Source organism: Geotrypetes seraphini, chromosome 14 (genome assembly GCF_902459505.1).
Source record: "Geotrypetes seraphini chromosome 14, aGeoSer1.1, whole genome shotgun sequence".
NCBI classification, from domain to species: Eukaryota; Metazoa; Chordata; class Amphibia; order Gymnophiona; family Dermophiidae; genus Geotrypetes; species Geotrypetes seraphini.
Genome location: NC_047097.1, coordinates 39,377,750 through 39,393,939, shown reverse-complemented (window position 1 = coordinate 39,393,939; position 16,190 = coordinate 39,377,750). Strand labels below are relative to the sequence as shown.

The following is a 16,190-nucleotide window of genomic DNA, read 5'->3' as shown; positions in this document are numbered from 1 at the left end:
ATTTTTTCCTGATGTCTAGTTTCCTCCTTTTGGTACAGAAATTTGCACATGAAACAACTACTAACCAATGGCAGGACAACTTTCAAAATGTTTGTCAGCCAGTAGAACGACAGTACTAATAATCTTGATGTCATCGCAATATACTTTGACTTCTCTAAAATTATGAGCTGAAGTGAACTGGCCTAAAAACACACTTAGCACTCTTAGTCGAGGGGGGTCATCTCTTGTTTATAGTTGAAATTTGAAATTGAATGAATACTTTCAAAGCTATTAATGGGGGTTGAGGAAGGCCCTACCAGGACACTTATGGGGTTTGGGGACTTCTGATGAAACTAGGCTAAAAATGGTTTGGAAAATGTTTGATTTTGCATGTTCCTATTTGTGATCTGTTTTCAGTATGTTTTTTTCCTCCCAAAAAGCTTTATAATGCGTGTTTTACCAGTCTTTTTTGCTTCCTCATTCCAACATGGTCGTAAGGCACAGAAAGAAACAAATTTTATTTAAGGTAGTGCATTTACAATAGATGATTTCAGTTTCTAGATCACAAATCAAAATGCATTAGTAAGTGGAGACAGGCTAATGGCATAAAACATATAACACCGTATTGACAGCTCTTGCTTTCACTCTAAAGAAACCCCTCGCTACTACTCCTGAAAAGCTGCAGATCTTTTGAGGAGATTCATATGTTTAGGTGCATTTGTAGGATTCAGCCTAAGTATAAGTTTTTAAAGTAGAGCAGAATTTAACATTACATTTTTGTTTTAGATTACTATAAAAGGAAGAATGTGTCCGCAGAGTGGCATGGGGAAATCTGTCTTTCTGTTGGAGGATATCGATGATGAGATGAGAGAAGATGGTACTTTGTCAACATGCATGTGTTCAGTTGAGGAGTTGGCATTGGCCCATTACAGGAAGCAGGGCTATGATCAGGGTAAGTTTATCAGTAGGCTGATACAGGGAATTAAATATAAGTAGAAGTACTGTGCAGAATAAAATAAAATGAGGTGAGTGATAAGCAGTGGCGTACCTAGGGTATGTGGCACCCGGGGCCCATCATTTTTTGACACCCCCCCCCCCCCCCCCTTATTTAAAATTTTTTTTTTTTTTTTTGCAATAACCATGAAATGGAATAAATGGTCAGAATAGAAACAGGCAGTGAAAATTTTCTTTTTTTTTTTTTTTTTTTTTTCCAAAGTATTTTTATTGAGAATGGCAAAAGGTCCAGACAAGCAACCATGGTTTGTACAGAAACTTATACATTATCAAAAAGAACACAGAATGAGAGTAACAGCAACAACAAGCATGAACAAGCCTCTCCCAAGAGAAAATTGCCAATGAGAGGCATAGCAATACACAACAAAAGGCCAAAACTTGGGGCAAGCAAACAAATCCCACCCCAGAACCCACAAGAATAATAAGCCGGACTAGACCCTCAGCCATATTTTATAATGAAAAAAACCCCCACAAGCAACAACACCCAGACCGCTCACCAGACACACCAATCCGCACAACAAGCACCCAAGAAACACCCAGCCACCACCCAGACAAAACTACCAGACACACCTACCCCACCAAGCCCAGACCCAACCCCCCCTCCCCAGAGAGTGCAAGCGCAAAGTGGACCGTGAAAAGGGCAGCTGCAGAAGTGGAAAGCCCCAGATAAGTAGGTTAGCTAAAGAAAGCCCACAGATAGAAGAAATCAGGATAACAGAAGTTCCAACAAATGCTCCCACAGAAAATTTTCTTTTATTGAACCTCATTTATGTAACCATTATTCCAAACATAACATAACATAAATTATGTCTGAATTGTCATGACATCAGAAGTACATATGGAGTAGTTGCAGGTGATGCTTGGGACAGTTCTGATTATGTTATGTTTGGTTTTATGTGTTTTTTTAATAGAAGGGTTTTTATTTCTTTTTTTAAGGTTTTGTAGTTTGTGGTCGAGGTCAATAGGTTGTAGAGTTGGGGGTCAAGTGTTGCAGCTCGAATGGCTAGGAGGTTGTCGAACAGTTTTTTTCTTTTGACGTTTTTGGTTGGAGGGTGTGTGAATGGTGCGTGAGTTCTCCTATGTCTGTTTGAAGTGGATTGAATTATTTAGCTGAAGAAATTAGTTACCCCCCCCCATTCCACACACATTAATTCTCTTCCATTTTTGTTCCCATTATAAAAAAACACTGATAAGTTCCCAGGAAAAAAATACATTAAAATAAGAAGTGAAAACAAAGGCCCCTACAGATGAGAACATAACATAAGAATAGCCTAACTGGGTCACACCAATGGTCCATCATGCCCAGTAGCCCATTCTCATGGTAGCCAATAGTGCTGCCCGATTCAGAGAAAAATATTTCATTCGATCCGATTCACCCTGTTGAATCGATTTTTCGATTAGATTCACTGTTAATGACACCGCTTTTTAAGTTTAAACAAAGTATAACAATAAATTTCACAACAACAATAAATTTCACAAAGTACTTAAAAAAAAAAAAAATCACATTTTTCCATTAAAGCAGTTCTGGAGACATTTGCTTGAACAGTCTTTTTTCCCAGTCCATAAGCAAGCAATATGAAAAAGATTTCCTTAATTATCTACTCAAACATTTTTGCTATTTACTTTCATTGTACCTATACTATTATTCAGTAGAAAAAATGGACTTAACTGTGCAGGAAATGAATCTCCTCATACACCCACCATATAGTGCAAAAATGTGCAAAGGTCTGTTTTTTTCTTTCGATCACTACATAGCCTAATGCCACACAAGCAGCGCTGTTACAAACATATTCTGAAGGTCAATGCTAAGGTTGACAAAGTTTCCTTCCTTGGACCAGAAGGAGATACTGACAAACCACTGGAAGAGATTCTAAAACAACTACCCAGAAATAACACCCAAAGACCCACTCAGTGTGTGAACCAGTTGAGTGGAGTGGACTAACTGGGGGTGGAAATGGGCCCAGAGTTTGCTCAGCAGAATTTCCCAGACTACCTCTTCCTCTCAACACACTGACATGCTACCACCACCACCAACACTAGGAACACCTCACCGAGTATGCCAGCAATGCTTATAAACTTTATAAAACACATTATTATATTTTCTTATAAAGCATATATTTTAACTGAACTCAGCCTTGCCATTCACAAAAATAGAAAAGTTCCCATTTCAAGCTGTCTCATGTACACTTTTCAAATCTAACATATTGTAATCACAAAACAGAAAATAAAATTATTTTTTCTACCTTTTGTTCTCTGATCAATATTCAAATCTTGTTGGTCCCAGGCTCTTGTTGTCTTGCTTGCCAGGGTCTCCTTTCTCCGTGCTAACCATCCGTCTGCCATCTCTGTTCTCCCCTTCCGTTTCCCTTCCCTCTCCCGGAGATCTGGCATCTTTCCTTTTTTTTTGTCTCCATCCACAGATTCACCTTTTCTCAACTCCCCACCACCCCAGGATCCACCATCTCTCCCTTTCTGTTCCCAACTATCCTCCTATCCAGTATCTCTATCCCCCCTCCACACCATCCCCTGTTTCCAAGTTCTCTCCCTTTCTGTTCCTTCCCTCCTTAAATCCCATTATGCACCATCTCTCTCCCACTCCTCTGTTTTTAGACCCATTATTTCTAACCCCCAAAGTCTGGCATATGCATGTATCTTTGAACCCCCCCTTCCCTCTCTCCCTCTGTGTACTTTTACACCAGGACCCCCCTCCCCCGAAGGTCTGTCCCCCCTCCGAAGGGCTACACCCCACCCCTGAAGACCTGCACCCCCCGAAGGACTTTACCTCCCACCCGAAGGTCTGTCCCCCTCTGAAGGCCTAAACCCCACCCCTGAAGGACTGCACCCCCCCCCCCGAAGGCCTGCACTCCCTTGAAGGTCTGCACCCCCCCGAAGGCCTGTCCCCCCCTTGAAGGCCTGTCCCACCCCCTTGTAGGCCTGTCCCCCCTTTAAGGCCTGCCTGCCTGCCTTTCCCCCCCTTGAAGGCCTGTCTCCCCCTTGAAGGCCTGCACCCCCCTTGAAGGCCTGCACCCCCCCTTGAAGGCCTGCACCCCCCCTTGAAGGCCTGTCCCCCCCCTTGTAGGCCTGTCCCCCCCCCTTGTAGGCCTGTCCCCCCCTTGAAGGCCTGCCTGCCTTTCCCCCCTTGAAGGCCTGCACCCCCCTTGAAGGCCTGCACCCCCCCTTGAAGGCCTGTCCCCCCCCTTGTAGGCCTGTCCCCCCCCTTGTAGGCCTGTCCCCCCCCCCTTGTAGGCCTGTCCCCCCCCTTGAAGGCCTGCCTGCCTTTCCCCCCTTGAAGGCCTGCACCCCCTTGAAGGTCTGCACCCCCCCCAAAGGCCTACACCCCCCCCCCGAAGGTCTGCACCCCCCTGAAGGCCTGCCTGCCCCCCTTGAAGGCCTGCACCCCTTGAATGTCTGCACCCCCCCCCCGAAGGCCTGTCCCCCCTTGAAGGCCTGCCTGCCTGCCTGTCACCCCCTCCCCCTTGAAAGCCTGCTTGCCTGCCCGCCCGCCCCACCCTGAAGGCCTGATGCCCCGACCCACCCCGAAGGACCGCTCGCCCCCCTGGCCTCCCCGCACCACCTATGAACAGCCGCAGCAGGATCGCGAAGTCAGCGTCGGGTACCAGCCCTAAGGGGGTGTTCCCGGCCTTGCCGTTCAGTCCCCCGCCACCCCCGAAGGACCGCTCGCCCCCCTGGCCTCCCCGCACCACCTATGAACAGCCGCAGCAGGATCGCGAAGTCAGCGTCAGCGATCCCTGCTGCTTCCTGCGCCACGGTCCCGCCCCTCCTCTGACGTCAGAGGAGGGGCGGGATCGCGTCGTAGGAAGCAGCGCAGGGATGCTGACGCTGACTTCGCGATCCTGCTGCGGCTGTTCATAGGTGGTGCGGGGAGGCCAGGGGGGCGAGCGGTCCTTCGGGGGTGGCGGGGGACTGAACGGCAAGGCCGGGAACACCCCCTTAGGGCTGGTACCCGGGGCGGCCCGCCCCCCCCCGCCCCCCCCCTAGGTACGCCACTGGTGATAAGTAAATTAAGTATCATATTGCTAGATTCGGCCTTTCATTATGCAGTTTATTTACTTTCATTTTACTGCGTGCTTAGTGAGTGGATACTCAAAGCAAGTTGTAATAAAATCAAAAAGTTCCTTTCCAGAATTACAAAATAAAAAAAAAAATAAACAACTTCCCCCTCAGGAAACAGAGGGTTGGAGTAAAGGGCCATTACTCAGACTGGCAATAGGTTACGAGCGGAGTTCCACAGGGGTCGGTGCTGGGACCACTACTTTTCAACATATTCATTAACGACCTAGAGGCAGGAACAAAATGTGAGGTTATTAAATTTGCGGATGACACCAAACTATATCACAAGGTAAATAACATGGAGGACTGCGAAGATCTCCAAAAAGATCTGACAACACTGGAAGAATGGGCCAAAAAATGGCAAATGAGTTTCAACATAGGGAAGTGCAAAGTTGTACATATAGGGAAAAAAAACCCGATGTTCACTTACAAAATGGGGGGATCAGCGATAGGGGTGAGCGACCTTGAAAGAGACCTAGGAGTGATGGTAGACACAACATTGAAGGCGTCGGCGCAGTGTGCAACAGCCTCAAGGAAAGCAAACAAAATGTTGGGTATCATTAAGAAGGGTATCATGACCAGAAAGAAGGAAGTCATCCTGCCACTGTATCGTGCTATGGTGCGCCCGCACCTGGAGTACTGTGTTCAATTCTGGTCGCCGTACCTCAAGAAGGACATGGAGGTACTTGAGAGAGTTCAAAGAAGAGCAACTAAGCTAATAAAGGGTATGGAGGACCTCTCATATACTGACAGACTGAAAAGGCTAGGGCTTTTCTCCCTGGAAAAGTGGAGACTTAGAGGAGACATGATAGAAACCTTCAAGATCATGAAGGGCATAGAAAAAATAGACAGGGACAGATTTTTCAAATTAAGGGGATCAACAAGTACAAGTGGGCACTCAGAGAAATTGAAAGGGGAGAAGTTTAGAACAAACGCTAGGAAGTTCTTTTTCACACAGAGGGTGGTGGATACATGGAACGCGCTACCGGAGGATGTGATAAACAGGAGCACGCTAAAGGGGTTCAAAGAAGCTTTGGATAGGTACTTGGAAGACAAAGGGATTGAGGGGTACAGATAAGAGTAGAGGTAGATTATAGGGATGGGATTAGAGGTAAGTTATAAAATTAATCAGGGATCACTGTTCAGGCACTAGGCCTGATGGGCCGCCGCGGAAGCGGACCGCTGAGCAAGATGGACCTCTGGTCTGACTCAGCGGGGGCAACTTCTTATGTTCTTATAAAATATAACCAACAAAATTCCGGTGTCTATAGCAGTGTTTCTCAACCTGTGGGTACGCATACTTCAGGGGGCACACGGGCTGGCCACCTCCTGGGATCTCTTCCTGGCTGCCCCCCCCCCTTGCTGAAGCCACTGATTCCTCCCTGCCCCACTCCTGAATCCGACCCTGCCACCTGCCACGCTCCATTCCCACCCACCCCCGCCGCAACAGGAACAGACCAGGTGCATGCAGTGACTGCACGTGGCCAGACCACAGGCCTTCCCCCAACGTCAATTCTGACATCGGAGAGATGGTTCTGGGCCAGCCAATTGCAGCATTCTCCCAACACACACGGGGCGTTCTGGTGGAGGGCTTGACAGATGATTTGTTCTGGGGAGTACCTGTTGGGAGGTTTATCAGCTTAGGTCAACAGGCAAAAGATTTTGTGGAACCATTCCTCAAGAGAGACTTTCCTGATGAAACCACATAAATGCAAATTAGCCTTCAACAGGCCTTTAGTAATTAAATACTTTACTGTTTTTGATGCTGATATTTAATTTTATGTTTAATGTGTTTTAAAATTTTATATTATATGCTGTTTCTTAGTTGGGTAGTAGTGCTCAAAGTAAGAGAGAACAGTGCAAAGGTAAGTTTTATAAATTGGAGACAAATTTTCCTTTAATACAGTGTCACCAGATGAAGAGTTCAGAGGTTAATGATGTATGCTCAACTGTCTTTCTATACCACTATCTGCCTTCCTTTCTGTGGCATCCCTGAATGTCCTACTACTCTACCTGAGATATATAGCAAGAGGCATCAGAGAGCTGCCAGTACAATTCAGGTTTTCTGTCCTGCATAAGTTCAGTTACTTAGTTAGTAGAAACATTTATTTCCTATTAAAATGACATATTTCACTTAATCATAGCAAATGTTTTAAATAATTATCCAGGGATCAAACTGCAAAGGAAGGGCTATTATTTGAAAAATGGTTGTGGGAGAGGATATTGTTATTTGAAAAGGGATTGAGATGAAGGCATATTCTTGTATTAAGCACCATCCCCCTTTAAATTACTCCCAAGGATGGATGTTGAACAATATTTATTGGTGTGATGTTAACTTTCAATGAATAATCCAAGGTAGGGAGAACGAGAGGGCACTCTCTAAAATTGAAAGGGGACAGATTCCGTACGAAAGTACGGTAGTTCTTCTTCACCCAGAGAGTGGTAGAAAACTGGAACACTCTTCCGGAGTCTGTCATAGGGGAACACACCCTCCAGGGATTCAAGACAAAGTTAGACAAGTTTCTGCTGAACGGGAACGTACTCAGGTAGGGCTGGTCTCAGTTAGGGCACTGGTCTTTGACCTAAGGGCCGCCGTGTGAGCGGACTGCTGGGCACGATGAACCACTAGTCTGACCCAGAAGTGGCAATTCTTATGTTCTATATTACTTAGTTTGCCTAATAATGAGCAGCTATGCATGGAATCTTTCTACTTTTTTTTTTTTTTTTTTTTTTGTGGGGTGGGGGTGGGAAATCCAGCCAGGTACTTTTGCTCTGGATTGACCATTGGTAGAAACATGATACTGGGCTAGACAGATCTTTGATCTGACACAGTATAGCTACTCATCTGTTCTGCTCTTATTCTCAGCTGACTTCTATAACCATTAGGGAACTATTCCACATTGCAACTTTTGTTCTAAAGCTGAATTCTTTATCGTCCCTCCAGACCGGCACAGAAATGGATGGGTTTACGCTCCTCTGCCAGCAGGTGGAGATTGAGACACCAACTTTTGACATCCGTACAAGTGGGCTGTGCAGTCCCTCTTACAATCAGTCTTTTCTCAGTCTCCAGCAGGTGGAGTGGTCTGTTTTGTGCAGTCTGGGCTGAGGTTTGTTAAGGCCTGTTGGATCTGGTTAGTGAATCTTTCTTGTTCCTTTGTCTGTCCGGACTGAGTTTGGGAGACCCTCTTGGGGGTCCTGTCGACCTGGCGGGGGGGGGGGGTGTCACACTCAGAAGAGTTGAGTCCCCCCCATTTCCCCACCTCCCCAGGGTTTTTTCTGAATCTAGAGGAGCCTCAGCTGTACGCCTTGCCACTGATACTGGCTATGACTACAGTTTAGAGTGCCTTTTCTTGATACAGCTGGTTAGCTGTGAGAAGAAATAAACTGAAAAAAGCTTACAAGACACAAGAAATAAAGGATACAATGCTAATGAATAATTGGGTTTTAACTTATTACAGTTTTATTGCTGAATGTTTAATTGATAAGATGTTTGTCAATTGTTTGTCCACATCTATGCAACTAAAGGGCGATCAGTATATTATGTATGTAACCAACATGTTAACCGCATAGTTCTATGCGGTATATAAATTTAAAAAAATAAAAATAAACATATATATAAGGAGCCCTGAGGTTGCTGTTTTTATACAGCGTTGTATGTGGGTTTTTTTGGCCCTTTTATTAGCACAAAAGCAGAAAAAGTGTGTTTTCTGTGGGCGCCGTTCATTGGATACGGCTGGTGGGTGCACAGAATGTTCCGGCTGCCTTAAGGGAGATTTGGCTTCAGGTGTCGTGCCAGGTTCTTCCCTCGCACTTTGCTTGTTGGCTAGGAGTGAGCCCTGGGGTTTCCTCGGCTGTCGGCGGTCAGTCGGATTCAGTGCTACATTTGTTTTCTGATGACAGTTTATTGACGGCCCTTCCCTCAGTTTTGGCGGGAAGCACATCTTTATTTGCTCACAGCATCAGGTGAATGTTCTCTTGTCTTGGAAAGGCAGGAACAGGTCTTAAATGTGTCTTCTGCTTCTAACATGAATGCTATGTTGCTGCTGGAGGATTTTTCCCCTGATTTGATGTTGGCCATGTGCAAGGCTTATTTATAGGCAGCAGTGGGTCCTGCTTTGGTACCTGGGGTCATGGGGTCCTCTGGGGGAGGGGGTGTTCCTTCCATGGCTGCCCCGTTCAATCTCCTGCCTCTGTTCAACCCCCTCAGCCATCGTCCAAGCGGCTGTGGGCGTCTTGGGACAAAGATTCTTTTATGGCTGATCAGTTTTCTCCAGATGAGGACTTGGATTTTGGGGAAAACCTTACAGATCCATCAAGGGGGGCCTCACTTTTTAGATGGAGTCTTTTTAGCGGAGTCTGGTTGGCGAGGATGCGTCTGTTGTATGCATTTTTTCTCTGGGACGAATTGCAGGAGCTCATTCTTCAGGTGTCTTTGGTTTTACACTTTGCAGAGGAAGCGAAGGAACCCCTTGTGTTGTGGACACTCTCATGAGAGAGATCCGGTCAGCATCCTGCTCTTTCCCTATGCATCAGGATATTTGGAATGTAGTGCACGTTCAGAGGAAAGTTCCGGATGCGTTTTCACATGGTGCGGTCTGTGGAAAGACTCTACTCCATTCCTGATGGTGATAGAGATACTTTAAGTCTCCTGTGATTAATGTGGTGGTCTCGGCTATCTCACGCAGACATAACGTGCTGGTTGAAGGCAGTTCAGCCCTGAGAGACCCTCGGGATCATAAAATGGAGGCTCTGCTCCAACAAAGTTTTGATGTGGCTTCCCTGGCTGTCCAGATGGCGCTTTCTGGCGGTCTAGTGGTCCGGGCTTGTGTCCAGTGGTCTGAGAGAGTTCTTAACTGCGAGTCAGTTGGCTTGTCCTTAGTGGATCAGGAAGTGACTAAGATTGAGCTGGGAGCTTCTTATCTCTCTGATGCCATGTATGATTTTTTTCTGTGCCTCTGCCCAGTCCATAGCTCTTGCAGTAGCTACCCGCCGAACCCTGTGGCTTTGGGGTTGGTCGGCAGATGCGGCATCTAAATCTAAGCTCAGTAAGTTTCCCTTTCGGGGCTCATTTCTGTTTGGGGAGGAGTTGGATAAGTTGATTCAGACCTTGAGTGCCTCTAAAGTGCCTAGATTACCGGAGAACTCATCTCTCTAGGCTTCGCATCCGGTTCTGCCCATGGACGCTTCCATGAATCTCAGAGGTACCGCCCTGGCTGGGATGCAACCTCCTTTTTTCCTTCCAGGGGCCACTTTCTTTCAACACATGCAGTCCTTTTGGGGGGCATGTCAGGAGGGATGCAACTCCTCCTAGGGTTCCTCCGCTGCATGTCTGGCCCAATGACTCATTACGGGTCCTTCCCCCGGTTCCAGTTGGAGCCTGGTTGTGGGGGTTTTACAGGGGGGTAGACCGAGATCAAGGATCAGTAGGTCCTGGAACTGATTCGGGACAGTTATGCTCTGGAGTTTGCTGACCTTTATCAGATCATTTCCTCTCCTCTTCTTGTTAGGTGACTTGGAAGCAAAGGACTTTTCACCAGACACTGCTCAGGTTGGTGGACTTCAGAGTGGTAGCCCCAGTGCCTACTCAGGAGATTTGCACCAGCAGGTCCTCCATTTACTTCGTGGTGCCCAAGAAAGAGGGGTCTTTTCGACCCATTTTGGATCTCAAGGGTGTCAACAAGGTGCTCTGAGTTCCCTAATGATGATAATATTTTTTTTAAAAACCCAGTACTTCTGGTAGTCCAGCCTGGATGATTTCTGACTCTCTCAACCTGACGGAGGCATGTCTCGATTCAGGCCTCCCATCAGCGATTCCTTCACTTTGCAATTTTTGGAGAGCATTATCAATTTTGTGCGCTTCTCTTTGGTCTGCCCATGGCGCCGCAGACCTTCACCAAAATTATGGGGATGGTGGCAGCGGCCTTGCGCAATGAAGGCATTCTGGTTCACACCTATCTGGATGACTGGTTGATTCGCTCCCAGTCATTTCTGGAGAGTTCCCGGGTTATGTCTCAGACTGTGGAGTTCCTGTGTTCCCTAAGCTGGGTGGTCGACCTGTCCAAAAGCCGGTTGACTCCCTCTCAGCATTTGGAGTATCTCAGCATTGTGTTCAACTCCAGTTTGGGGAGAGTGTTCCTTCCAGAAGCTGGGGTGTGCAAATTGCAGCCACAGATTCATTCCCTGATGGCTTGTCACTGCCCTCGGGCACAGGACTTTCTGCAGGTATTGGGGTCGCTGGTGGCCTCTTCAGTTTGCGCTTCTTCGGCGGGGGTCAGCACAGACTCACAATCTGGACTCTCCTGTTCATCTTTGGGGGTTAGTTTGTCGTAGCCTGTGCTGATGGCTACAGTCTTTCCATTTGATTCAGGGAGTGAGCCTACATCGGCCCCAGTGGACAGTGCTTCTCAAGGACGCCAGTCTCCTCGGTTGGGGGGTTCAGTGCCTCGGTCGTTCGGTTCAGGTCAGCTAGTCGCCGGTGGAGGCATCCTGGTTGATCATTGTTCTGGCTAGCAGAACTAGCATTGGTGGACTTCCAGTCCTTGCTGGAGGGCAAGGCAGTTCAAGTTCTATCAGACAATGCCACGGTGATGGACTATGTCAATCATCTGGAGGGGCATCAAGAGTCATCTAATGGCTATGGAGACCTCCCTCCTCATGAAATGGGTAGAAGCTCATCTTCTGGACATCTCGGCCTCCCACATAGCTGGAGTGGACAATGTCCAGGCAGACTTCCTCAGTTGTCATGCTCTGGATCCTGGCAAGTAGTGTCTCAGACTGATAGCCTTCAGGTTGATTGTTTGGTCGTGGGGTTGGCCGATCATGGACCTCCGTGGTAAGGTGTGAGAGGGAGGGGATAAAAACTTCAAATGTTTGAGGCTTCCTGCAGATCCCTGGCAGGAGAAGGTAAACAACCCACTGGTCCCAGAATAAAGGCCCAAATTCACTAAGCAAACCGATCGTGTACCGATCGGTTTGCGAGCCCTTAGCGACCCTGGCCTCATTCACTTGCCTCTCTGCCAACCATCCTCCGATCTGCACATGCAAATGAGGGCAACGGCATGCAAAGTAGGCAGGGACCCAATTCACAAAACAAAACCCTGCAACACCGACTGAACTGGCTGATCACAAACAAGCAACTGCTGAGGACCAGTCGCTGAAGCCCTTTCCGTCTGCCGCCCTGCTCTCTGCCCTGTCAGCCCCGGTTCAGCGCCATGACTCGATCAGTTAGTAGAGGGATGAAACGTTCTATTTTTAACAGCATTTGTGCAGCTTCTTTCTCCCTATTCGGCGGAACTAAAACTCATAGCTGCAAGCCGCCTGCCTGCTGTATAAGCCGCCTGCATGCCCCAATCCCCTGCCTACCTGCCCCGAATGCCTGCCAGCCCCGACTTTCCCACTCTTCCCCTGGGTCCAGTGTATGCAATAGTAATTAATGGAGCTCAGCCCAAGAACCTGTTCGCCCCGATCTTCCAGCCCTGCTTTCTGCCCTGAGCTCCTACTCTTTGCCGCCTTCCCTGCAGTGTGAGCCTGCGGGTTTGTGCAATGCAGCTCCGCTTTAAACCCGAGGGCTCACACTGCATGAAAGGTGGCAGAGAGCAGGAGAGTCTGGGTGGGAAGATTGTCTGGAAGGGGGGAGCAGGAGAGCCAGCCCGCCCAAAGGATTAAAAAAAAACCCAAAAAGTTGTGGCTGGATGGGCATGCGCAGACCATCTACGGATGGTTTGCGCATGCGGGGGCATCGCTTAACCGCGATCCGTGCCTGTATATGGGGGCGTTCTTCCGATCGCCCTCATCTACATATTTTGGCTTAAAGAATTCGTCGTACCTGCCCGAATCGGGCCCGATCAGGCAGGTTAGTGAATCAAGCCCAAAGTGAAGATTTCCAAGGAAAGAAGATTAGCAAAGATAAGAACCTAATCTTTCATTATCATTCTAGATTCAGTTTTAATCTTTTCAGATCAACAGAATGTCCATTCAGACAGCTCCCTCCTTCCTCCTCTTAGTTAAAGACAGACACCCACCCACCCACTAGAAAGAATTCCATGAGCGCTGCTCTACATACTTTCTTCACTTATTATTTCCAGCTTTTAAAGCACTGCCAACTAATGCAACTTTTTAATTTAAAAATCTCCTAGTTCTTGTGTAACAAAGCACCTGTCCTGGACAATGAATAGTTGGCTACAATATAAAAAGCATTATACTCAAATTGACTTTAGATTTATAGACTCTGTTTGTCTGGTTTTCTTTAGGAATCCATGGTGAAGGCTCAACATTCAGCACTCTCTATTGCTTACTGATGTGGGATATAATCTTTATGGATGGTGTGCCAGATGTCTTCAGAAATTCATATCAGGTATTTAAAAATAATTGAATATCATTCCAAATGTTGAGGAGTTCCCCAAAACAGATGTTTCTAATATGAGATATAATCAGCTAAATTTGAAGAAAGATAATCCTTTATTTTTTCTGTTTGTCTATCTTGAATAGATTGTAAGCTCTGTTAAGTGGGGACTTACCGTATTTTCACGCAAATAACGCGCACCCGTATAAAACGCGCACACGGGTATAGCGCGCAGAAATCACGATGATATGTACAAAAACTTTGGTATACCGCGCTCACGGGTATACCGCGCATGCTGCCCGACGCTCCTTTCGCCCGCCCTGACTTTCCGTGCGCTGTCCCGACTCTCCGTTCACCCCCCCCTGACTTCCGTGCACTGTCCCCCCTTGAAGGTCTGTCCCCATCCTGAAAGCCTGATGCCCCCCCCCGACGTCCGATACATCCCTCCCCCCGAAGGACCGCCGACTCCCCAACAATATCGGGCCAGGAGGGAGCCCAAATCCTCCTGGCCACGGCGACCCCCCTAACCCCACCCCGCACTACATTACGGGCAGGAGGGATCCCAGGCCCTCCTGCCCTCGACGCACACCCCCCTCCCCCCAACGACCGCCCCCCCCAAGAACCTCCGACCACCCCCCAGCCGACCCGCGACCCCCCTGGCGACCCCCACGACCCCCCCCACCCCCCTTACCTTTGGTAGTTGGGCCAGAAGGGAGCCCAAACCCTCCTGGCCACGGCGACCCCCTAACCCCACCCCGCCCTACATTACGGGCAGGAGGGATCCCAGGCCCTCCTGCCCTCGACGCAAACCCCCCTCCCCCCCAACGCCCGCCCCCCCCCCAAGAACCTCCGACCGCCCCCCCAGCCGACCCGCGACCCCCCTGGCGACCCCCCCACCCCCCTTCCCCGTACCTTTGGTAGTTGGCCGGACAGACGGGAGCCAAACCCGCCTGTCCGGCAGGCAGCCAACGAAGGAATGAGGCCGGATTGGCCCATCCATCCTAAAGCTCCGCCTACTGGTGGGGCCTAAGGCGCGTGGGCCAATCAGAATAGGCCCTGGAGCCTTAGGTCCCACCTGGGGGCGCGGCCTGAGGCACATGGTCGGGTTGGGCCCATGTGCCTCAGGCCGCGCCCCCAGGTGGGACCTAAGGCTCCAGGGCCTATTCTGATTGGCCCACGCGCCTTAGGCCCCACCAGTAGGCGGAGCTTTAGGATGGATGGGCCAATCCGACCTCATTCCTTCGTTGGCTGCCTGCCGGACAGGCGGGTTTGGCTCCCGTCTGTCCGGCCAACTACCAAAGGTACGGGGAAGGGGGGTGGGGGGGTCGTGGGGGTTGCCAGGGGGATCGCGGGTCGGCTGGGGGGCGGTCGGAGGTTCTTGGGGGGGACGGTCGTTGGGGGGGTGGGGGGTTTGCGTCGAGGGCAGGAGGGCCTGGGATCCCTCCTGCCCGTAATGTAGTGCGGGGTGGGGTTAGGGGGTCGCCGTGGCCAGGAGGGTTTGGGCTCCCTTCTGGCCCGATATTGTCGGGAAGTCGGCGGTCCTTCGGGGTGGGGGTGCGAGTGGTCCTGCCGGGGGGGGGGGGGTGGGATGTATCGGACGTCGGGGAGTCGGCCGGGCAAGAGGGCTTGGGCTCCCTCTTGCTCCGATCGTGGATGCGGTTGCGGGTGGGAGCGCGTGCGAGCGGTCGTTCGGGGTGGGGGTGCGAGTGGTCCTGCCGGGGGGGGGGGGGATGTATCGGACGTCGGGGAGTCGGCCGGGCAAGAGGGCTTGGGCTCCCTCTTGCTCCGATCGTGGATGCGGGTGCGGGTGGGAGCGCGTGCGAGCGGTCGTTCGGGGTGGGGGTGCGAGCGGTCCTGCTGGGGGGGTGAATCGGGCGTCGGGCGGGGTGGGAACTATGTTTTAAAACTTTTGTATACCGCGCTCACGCATATAACGCGCGAGGGGTATGCGCGGTAGGTAAAAACGCATATAACGTGCGCGTTATATGCGTGAAAATACGGTATTCTTACATGTTTTATGTACAGCGCTGCGTGTGTCTTGAAGCACTATAGAGAGAAGTGGTAGGGGTATACATATCGATTCAAAACATGTTTTCACAATAAAGTTGACTATGTTGGTAGATGCTATTACATTGGCCTCATGGAATACTGAAATTGATGTCCTATGTACTAGTGGTTCTTTATGGGTAAAGATTTTAATTGTGAAATCCAGCAGGTGTGGTGTCCTCAGGCAAAAATGGTTTTTGTGTGTATTTTTTTAATCCCTTTTAAATCTCTCCACTATTAGTCATGCTAAAATTACTTTCTGACTTGTGCATTGTTTTCAGATCCATCAGCAAAGTAGTAGTTCAGTTTATTGCTAGGGGAAAAACAAAATCAGTAAAAGTCTGAACTGTAACAGTCCTTAGCAGTTCTCTTAATTAGAGAATAACACGGGGATAAATTTTCCCCATCCCCGTGGGCACTCATTTTCCTGTCCTATCGAGTTCTTTTCCTGTCCTTGCTCCATTCCTGCAAGCTCTGTCCTCATCTGCACAAGGCTCAAATACTTTAAAATCATAAGTGTTCGAGGCTTGTGTGGTTAAGGCAGAGCTTACAGGAATGGGACATCGACAAAACTCACGGGGACAGGACCGGGAAATTGAGTTCCTGCGGGGATGGGGAAAAATTTGTCCCTGTGTCATTCTCTATTTTTAATCTCCTGTCATGCCAATCAGTGAGTGTTTTATGAGCAGTTAAGAGAAACCCCCCCATAGAAAAGCAAAACTAGCCATCTTTCCTTCCA

The 16,190-nt window shown here is 48.9% G+C and overlaps 1 protein-coding gene across 3 annotated transcripts in view; it reads left to right on the top strand.

Annotated features, from left to right (window-relative positions):
• FAN1 (FANCD2 and FANCI associated nuclease 1) overlaps positions 1 to 16,190 on the top strand; it is an 84,145-nt gene that overhangs the window by 56,328 nt on the left and 11,627 nt on the right. For all 3 annotated transcript variants that reach the window (XM_033920774.1, XM_033920775.1, XM_033920773.1), the window contains 2 exons: positions 766 to 931; positions 13,314 to 13,417. In XM_033920774.1, the coding sequence (XP_033776665.1) occupies positions 766 to 931; positions 13,314 to 13,417 (270 nt within the window). The remainder of the gene's footprint in view (positions 1 to 765; positions 932 to 13,313; positions 13,418 to 16,190) is intronic.